This window comes from Cynoglossus semilaevis, chromosome 13 (assembly GCF_000523025.1).
Source record: "Cynoglossus semilaevis isolate Cse_v1.0 chromosome 13, Cse_v1.0, whole genome shotgun sequence".
Classification (NCBI taxonomy): domain Eukaryota; kingdom Metazoa; phylum Chordata; class Actinopteri; order Pleuronectiformes; family Cynoglossidae; genus Cynoglossus; species Cynoglossus semilaevis.
The window spans coordinates 11,297,629-11,307,068 of NC_024319.1; the positions used below are offsets into that span (position 1 = coordinate 11,297,629).

The 9,440-nt window shown below is 42.6% G+C and overlaps 1 protein-coding gene across 1 annotated transcript; it reads left to right on the forward strand.

The window, feature by feature from the left end:
* The first annotated feature begins 3,499 nt into the window (after window positions 1-3,499).
* Window positions 3,500-9,100, forward strand: prdm13 (PR domain containing 13). Its single transcript, XM_025061530.1, has 4 exons — window positions 3,500-3,829; window positions 4,792-4,956; window positions 5,054-5,174; window positions 7,443-9,100. The coding sequence occupies exons 1-4, from the start codon at window positions 3,500-3,502 to the stop codon at window positions 8,927-8,929; spliced, it is 2,103 nt and encodes a 700-aa protein (XP_024917298.1). The 3' UTR covers window positions 8,930-9,100.
* The last annotated feature ends 340 nt before the right edge of the window (window positions 9,101-9,440 follow it).

A 9,440-nucleotide genomic window follows, 5' to 3' on the forward strand; every position in this document is an offset into this window, starting at 1 on the left:
TAATGTTCAACCTCCATGCTGCACATTAGGTTTGATGTTCTTTGATGACCTAAAAATTCCTTCAGAATGATGGCTAAAATGTTACAGACTGTATGTCTTCATATAACACAGCACATGATCATATATAGTTCGGTAGAATGAAGAAAATGTTGTAAAATATAACATGGCCTGTAACATTGTCCTGTAGAATGCTTATAATTTGTTACCATTTTACATATTCAACGCAAATGAAAAATATTGATTTTAACAGATGGTTTAACACATCCAATGTTGTCAAATGTCATAGTTATTTTCTACTTTAATAATGGGCATCTTTAATGCATTATTATTATTATTATTATTATTATTATTATTAACGCCTTTTGCAAGCAATAGCTTTGGAAAAAATTCCAACTACAACAGCTGAACCTTTAGGTAAGCCAAAATCACTTTATGCGTGTTTTTATAGCATTCATTCAAGAAACGTGTTCCTTTTTTATTTGAGTTTAAATTTATCCCCCAATTGATTTTCCCCAATACGGTTTGTATTCAATTGTAATGTACACATTATAAATCTAATTAAAGACATAAAATGATTCTAACATGAAATATCTTGGTGCCAATGCTTTATTTTCATGGCTGTGTGAACTTTTCTTATGTCCACTGAACCCCATCTTCAGTCAAAGAAATGGTACCAAGTGCATGTGAGTGGTGCTGAGGACGTGGTGGGCTCTCACATGCGGAGAAATAAATGGTTCTAGACAAATACGCGGTCATTTCTAAGACGTGGGAATCTGTGAGAAATAGGCCACATTGCTATGTGAGACAATGATTGCGGCTCCCTTGAATGGAGCCAAACAAAGTTTATGGGTCGACATAAAAAATGTGTTTTCTTCTGAGCTCGGAGGGGTCTTAAATGGCAGACCATTGAAACCAGTCCAGCAGAGGTGGTGGTTGAACCCTTGGCACCCCTGAGGTATAGTCAGGGCACATGAATGGTGATCCCTGGTGGGGCATTGCTCTCTGTATTTACCGCGTTGCTTTGCAGGCAGGTTGTTCCTCTATATTCATGGCTCATTAATGGCCAACCAGTTAAATCAGAACCCCACCGTTTAGACAGATGAGGTCGCCTAAGAAGAAGAAGAAAGGAAAAAGGCTGGCAGGCCAGAGCCGCCCGTAAAAACCTCTTAAAAACTCCGATTCTTCTCAGGTCGTTATTTAAGTTCATTACAGAAACGCGCAGTTCATTTGGGAGACGCGCACTTGCAGAAATCATGTTGATTGACTCTGCAATATTGTCCCGGGCTAAAGATCCGACCATGTAATTAATGTGTCTTATTCTTTCAAGAGGGAGGAGGGACAATGCCGCCGGTCAAGCCATTTAATTTCATTTAATTTTCCATGCCATTTGCTTGCAACGCTGCTTTCACCCTGACACCGAGTCCTTTCACTGCTGTCCGGGTCTTTACGGTGCAGGAGGGAGAGGAGGAGTGGGAGGAGGAGGAGGATTCTCAACCAAACAGCAACTTCTCCGCAGACAGAAAGAAAACGTCTTCTCCTTCTACCCGCAGCATAATTAATTTCACTTCGTAGAAGTGCGTTTTCTTTGCCTTTCTCTTCCCTTTTTCTTAAAGCAGCTTTAGGGTTGGATGGGAACCAGCCACAAATGCAGAGGCGTTAATAAATAACCTTCCCGCACAGCCGGGTGCAAACATTGCGCCTATTGACAAGATTGTTCGCGTGTCGTTCAAGCTCTTTTGAGTGTGGAGGAGTGTGGGGAGCACCGAGATTCATGTGTCTTATACGGTCCGTTTTTAAAGTGGATGCAGCTGGAGGACTGTGCTCCAGAATTTATGTTCTAGTCCTCCAGTTGATGAGGGTCCATTTATAAAATAACCCAATGTCAACATGCAGGTATGTATAAGCCCTCATTCCATCTCCGGATCTGTGGAACCTGTGACTCAGTGGACGGGTCAGAGGACGGGTCAGAGGTTAACATGTTCATGGTCTGAGTGGATCACCCTGTGTTCAGACTCGTCATTGCAGAATCAAAAGCGTCCTCTAGAAGCAAGGCTTTAAACAACCTGCTGCACACAGCCAGTGCCTACCTCCAATCACAGCCCACTACACAATGCTCCGTGTCAACCATGCAGCAGCTCCATCACTCAAGGCCTTTGGACCATTTAAAGACTGTGTATATGGCCTTCTTAATGGGAATGCATACGATTCTTCATCATAAGATTTTTTTGTTTGGTTAAAATGCTGTGTGGTGATGTAAGGCACATTATCAAATCATTTTTTATATATCTGTAATACGTACTGTATTTTATTATATTTAGAATTGATTTACCAATTGAATTATATGTATGTATAGGTATATATTAGTTTTAATATACATAAACACACCGAAATCGTTTTATTTATTTATTTATTATTAGTTATTTAAATACCTGTTGTTTTAAATGACATGGTTTTTATTATGTTTAACATAAAATAGAAGAAAAATTTTAACTGCACTTAACTAAATAAAATAATTTTCCAGTCAATCAATCAATCAATTAGATCGAACATGTATGTCCATTAACGCACGGAATTGCACCGATCATATATGTCAGTTATGTTCTTTTAAATTCTTTAAATACATTTTACTAAATATAAAAATTGTGTACGATAAAAAAAAAGATTAACGATTTATGGCGATTTATACGATTTTGTATGTGTTAGAGTTGATGTGCACATACGCGTGCACACTGGGAAGATGGTGCTGGTTATTTCTAGTCTCTTCTCTTCATCCCACTGGTGGTTCTGCCTTTTCAGTACCTGCCTGATCGCAACCCGCGGCACACGCCGAGAGTCAATAGGAGTTAACAAGTCCTCTAAACTTTCTGCGCCTTTTGTTAACCTGAGGACACACAAAAAAAGAGGCAGAATAAAGAGGCTTTGAAGTCTATAAAACCCAAAGAATGCCGGCCGAGTAGATTTAAAGTTGCCACTCATTTCCAAACGCTGCCCTGAATGGGGAGGATGAAAAAGGGCGAGGATTTATGGATAAATTATACAGTGGATTTGTCAGTGAAAATATCGGAACTGTCTGCAGGACAAAGCCACATGCTGAGGATTAATGGTCGCTCTGGACCTTTGATTCTACACCCTCTTTTCTCTGCCCTTGACAAATTGGATTTTGGGGATGGGAAGGTCGCCTGGCTCTTTGTGTCTCTTGACCGTTCTGGAGCAATTCATTATGCGACGGGGTGAGGGAAAGTCTCCATGTGACCATGCATGCAGGCCCGGGCCCGTTTCCCCTATTCCTCACAGCTGCTAGGAGAGCCCAACTCTCTCACAGTCGCACACATGCGCACACGCACACGCCTGGACTCTGCTGGACAGCTCCCCCTTTAAAGTGTATCTAACATTGCGCAGCAGCATCCTGGACTTGGAGAGGCTGGGAGGGTGTTGAGGGCGTGGAGGGTGTTAGTGTGTGTGTGGTGGGTTTCAGAGGGGTGGGGTATGGGGGCTACCTATGTCTGCACCACCACTAGAAAAGCCGGCCAGCAAAACACCACAGCATCACTTTGAGGACGGATATCAGCCGCGCCTCATCCTCTCCTCCTCCATCACCTCCTCCAATCCCTCCTTTCCCTGCGCTTTCTCTTCTACTTGGTCTTCACCAGCCTTCATGGTTCTGATTGCACCCCACGACATCACCATGCAAGCCACCCGGGCGTCCACCACCGTCAGTGTGTTTGCGGACTGCAGCATCCCGGCCGGTCTCCGGATAGGACCGGTACCGGGTATCTTCAAACTCGGGAAGTACCAGTCAGACCGCAAGGAAGTTGGATCCAAGAAGAAGGTAAGATTGACACACCAGAATTTGAATATTGGAAATTATTGAGATTTACTACTTCACTTAATTGAGAACAGTTTACACTTTTACGCATTCCATTTGTGCCAAATGCTGCAGGTGAAAATTACATTTGGACAAAAATGTTTAAAAACTGCACTGTCAAACAGTATTGAGTCCTGACTTATTAATAGCTTTGGTCTGACACGTTAGGGAATAATTGAGCTTCTTCAGTGGCAGACTTGTCAAGTCTGTGTTTAACTGGCCTAATGGGCGGCTCTGGCTCTAGCTCTGCCGCCTCACATTTCACTGCCTGGCGGGCCTGTTGCCCCGATGAGCCGTTTAATTTTAATGAAATCAGGCCACAGAAAGCTGTCACACGGGCCCATAGTGCCTGAGGCAAGGCAAGGGAATAAAAAAATAACACCAATAAACACTAATTTTAAAATAATAATAAAAATCCGATTATAATTTACAGTTGTTTTGGCCTATTCAATTATCATCTTGAATATTACAAGATTGAATTTTCTTAATAGTTAAAAATAAAATAATTACATTATACATATATTTAAAAAAAACACGAATACATAAAAAGTGTGAAATAATTTGCCATAACGCACCCTGTTATTGTTGAAGCTGTCAGCGCCTGTGATTGATGCGTCTAAATGCGTGGCCCCCGGGGGCCGCGGGGCGATCATCAGGTGCAATCTCCGTGTCAAATGTCACGCTTCCATCTTTAATGTCCCTGAACACTTTAGAGACGCTCTGACACTCCTCAAATTCGTTTCCCATATCAAGTCAATTAGGGCCCGTGTGTCATTCTCTTTAGTAAATTATCAGCAGAGCGGATAAAGCGCTGCATTTATAGGCGCGGCCGCCGCTCTGCCTCCAGGTATTTTTGAGCACAGAGCAGAATGAACGGAATTCTTCCATCGCATTTGAAATAAAAGGAAGCAAAAAATAAAATATAGCTGGTGTTACTCACTTGCAACACTTTCCTCCAGATTCGATTGGTGCGCGGGGAGTTCCTTGACGAGTGTGGCTCTCCTGTGTCGGACTGGATCGGACTAATCCGGGCTGCCAGGAACAGTCAGGAGCAAAACCTGGAAGCAGTGTCGGATTTACCGGGAGGACAGGTGAGTTTCTCATTAGATTACTCTTACAACAAGCTGGGATTATTTCTTCAGAGAATTTAAACTGATCAAAGTTTGTCCATCAATTTTTAAAACGCAGATTTTCTACCGCGTCCTGAGAGAAATCCCTGCTGGAGAGGAGCTCGGTGTCTGGTACTCCAACGCTCTGGCCCAGTGGTACGACATCCCCACCACGGCCACTCCCACCCACGATGAGAAAGGTAAAGAAAATGTGTTTCTTAGTCATAAACATTTTAATAATAATAATAATAATAATAATAATAATAATAATAATGGCAACATTTGACTAGAGGCTAGGAAATGTCTGGCTGTGTCATTGATATACTGGAGAATCCATCACTGCTCAGTTAAATGCCTGTCAATACCACAGACAAATACTAGAAAGGACTGTTTTTTTTTTTTTTGGAACATTTTCTCCCTAAGTCTAATTTGGGGTCAATTCAAAAAAGTTTTTAGACGAAGTAATTTCAAGGAAAATCAATTTGTCTCGTTTGAATTCGCCTGTAGTGATAATCTGAAGACGATAGATGACGTCACTCGGCTTCAACACATGCATCCTGGAAAAGAAAAGAAATGTGTTAATCTGGTACAAAGAGGAGATATTATGTCAGGTCAACATTAAAAATACCAATCAGGCCAAGAGAGTCGAGATTAACCGCTTTTTATTTGAAAGTGAAGCTCTTTTATACATGTTTGGCTTCTGTTTTGACATGTAATACATCTGTTTGGGATTAATTTTTAATCTGAATGATTAGTGCTAATTAAAAACTTTTGAAAATCAATTTTTAATCCTTTTTTTCTATAATATATATTGCAAAACAAAAAACCGATTACTTTCTAATGAAAATCTAATAATAATTAAGATATCTGCTCATTTTAAATTGATCAACTGCCTCCACCACCATTTGTTTTTTCGCATTAGTTTCGATAAAATGGCAAATATCCAAAAAGTTAATTACAAATTGTGAGAGAGAGAAGAACTGGACTGGCATTAATTTAGTCAAAGAACAAATAAAATCGAAGTTTAAATACTATAAAAATGATATAGATCATTTTTTTGCATTGGCATTTATTTATAACAATGTTTTGTTCCGTGCGCAGTGGTAATCCGGAGATATTCCATTAAATATTTAAGATTTTTTCTGAAAGAAATAAAGGGACTTGGTTTGAGAGGCTGGCCCAGGATCTAGAACATAAATTGCAACTTGTTCCAAATTTGCTGACTTTAACGTCTTGTTTTAGTTTGTTTTTCTTCTTATATCGTTTTCCTCTGTTTTGACTTTTAATCCATCTTTTATAAGTGCAGGGATTATTACGGGATTTCAATGTTGTGCTTGGGGATTATATGTCTAATCCTGACAGAACAGGGGTCCGCCAGCCGCTAATCTGTTACTATAATTAAGAGGCAGTACGCATACGTAATTCTGGAAAGACTAAAACCCGTGAGGCGACATTCAATGTGTTATCGAACTGATCATAAGGACAGAATTATAAAACTATATACTCTGTGCTTAAAAACACACAATTATAAAAGCACCCATTAAAAACCAAAGCAGCCGTTTGTGAATGAGAAAGAGAGGAAAAAAAGGCTGGTGATTGAAGCCCAGCGATGGAGGTTAACAAATGCCACGGCGCCATTAATATTCATGCCGTCAAAAAGCAAATAAATACGTGAACGAGTGCTTCACGCTGGATTAGGGAGGCTGCGTTAAGGTATTGTGGCCTAATGAATGCTAACTTTTATGTGGGGTGTATATTGCCCTGATTCTCCGGCCCAGCACACCGTGTGCGCTCCTGGACATACGCTCGCTTCCCATTATTATGGCTCCAACAGATGGGCCGGCACCATTGTTTCTGCAGACTTGCGATTTCAAGCCACAGCTGCTGTCACTTCCACGGGAAAGAGCACAGAAGAGGTTGTAGCGCATTCAATGCATGGGTTTGTGGAGCGCCAGATTGGGGTGGGCGTTTGCTCTTTTGATGGTTGATCATAAACAATGGGCCGTATGAGGATTACAAAATCATTACATCTATATTAACCTCCGAGTGCTCGACTCATGGGGGCCATTAGAATGGCTCCGGGGTCTGTTACCATTTGGCTCAGGATCTTAGAAACCGCATCATATCCATTAGGGCCTAAATTGGAGTGTGATTACTGGTAGGATGTCCCTTTATTAGAATGAGCACACGTTCGATCCTATTATTATGATTTTAATGTCAATTCCGTTGATAAATCCCGTTCACCTTATTATTTTTCTTTGCCTGCTGTTTACAGTTGTGGCACCATCGAGTGTGATGTTATTACGTGAGCCCAAACGCCTCTTTTCTACAGTTGACCAAACCTGTAGATCCAATCTTACGCACAAATCTGGGATTTTTACGCATGGAAACGTTGTGAAACTGCCGTGTCCTATAATGACGCTCATCAATCCCAATCTTTTAACGTTTGTTTGCTGTTGTCTCGACAGGTGACGAACGTTACATCTGCTGGTACTGCTGGAGAATATTCAAATTCCCGAACACACTTAAGGCCCACGTCCACTTTCACTGCGCACTGAGCAACGGGCGGGGTTTCGTGCACAGCGAGCAGCAGGCTAGAGGCACAGAGACATTCAGCAGGTCACCAAAGTCTGGAGACATCCCGAACACATCCACGTCACCCAGGAGCACACAAAGTCATTCAGACTCAGGCAGGAGAGCGGTGCCCTCATCTTTTTTAATCAAAGCTGGACTGTCAAAGAAGAGCAGCTCCGAGGAGCAGGACAGGGCCCTGGACATGAGTGTCACCGCAGCCAGACATCAAGGGCAGCTACTCAGTCTGGGAGCCACACCGTCGGTGCTGAGCAGCATGGGCTTCCACCCGGGTGTACGCTCTGCCTTCAAGCCAGCGGGTGTATCAAAAATGCCGGGCGCTGACCCATCCAGGGAGGACGCCAGTAGCGGGAAACTGGGCGGAATGGGTTTCGGTAAGCTCATAGGGAACATGAAACCAATCCGTAATGTGGCCGAGATGGTGAACGGAAGTGGGAGCCTTCCTCCAAAATGCACACCTGCAATAGTGGACACCACGTCACCAATGGTGCCGTGCACTAACGCAATCCGCGCGTTCCCGTTACTGCCACACATGGAAGAGACGTCGGCTTTTAAGCATGTAGAGAATCGAATGCACCCCGGTCTGTCCCCGTCCCGGTACCCAGCGGTGCCTCCTGGACTCCACTTTGAACGGTTCTCACTCCCCCCTCACTTCGATGGTGTTAAGACCTATGGGGGAGACTGCAGCATCCCAGTGATGCCCTTCACTGTATACAACGGGGAGCTTCTCTACAGCTCACCGTACTACCCCCTCAAACTCCACTTTGGGAACCTCCTCAAGTACCCAGAGCCCATGTCCTACTTTGGTGCGCCCTCCCTCAGCCAAGATCTGGGCTCCATCACCAACATCGATCGGGAGATCGCCATGCACACGCAACAACTATCGGAAATCACAGCGGAGAAGAACCGGGCCAGGCTGGATTCGGTGCCCGCAGGTCCCGCCAACAACACCAGTTCTGGCAAACCCAAAAAGGGACACCTGTGTTTGTACTGCGGCAAACTCTACTCCAGAAAATACGGCCTGAAAATCCATATGAGGACTCACACCGGTTACAAACCGCTCAAGTGTAAAGTTTGCTTCAGGCCCTTCGGAGACCCCAGCAACCTGAACAAGCACATCCGGCTCCACGCAGAAGGGAACACACCCTACAGGTGCGACTTTTGTGGAAAGGTCCTGGTCCGGAGACGGGACCTGGAGAGACACGTCAAGTCCAGACACCCTGGACACTCAGTCAAGAAACTGGAGGAAAAGGTTGAAGGCCTGTATGAAGACGCCGAGCAGAAGAGCGACAATGAGAGTGACGTGGACGTCTGTTTCACCGACGACCAGAGCGACCAAGAGTCCAGCAAAAATAACGACTAAAGTGTCTCCACATGTCCAGAAGAGACTGACTGTCTTCAACGGTGTCCACAACTGAACATGACAAGATTTTTTAAAAGCCAGTTAAAAACAAAATCAAGGCGACTGATTTCCATTTTTTTTCTCAAAAAATAAAATCAAAATTTGCCAAAAAATATACGTTTAAGAATTTAACCGAACGTATTTTCTTAGATTTCATTTTGAAATCTATATAAACGATATTGATAACAAAATGGTAATAAACATGGACACATTTTAACAATTAATCACTAAGCACAATTCTGTTTTTGACGTGTTTTAAATACCTGAATTATTTTTTTTTTATTTTAACAGAAAACCAAAACAGTATTTCGGAAAGGTATTTTCTAATCGGTATCGACATTTTCTGTACACTGAGAAAATGAATACATGTATCAGCGTTTCCACTTTTTTTTTTTGTTATTTTTATTTATTTATTTTTTTTACAAAAGTTGCACTTTAAAAACTAGAAGCAACAGCCACCTCATTTATTTCA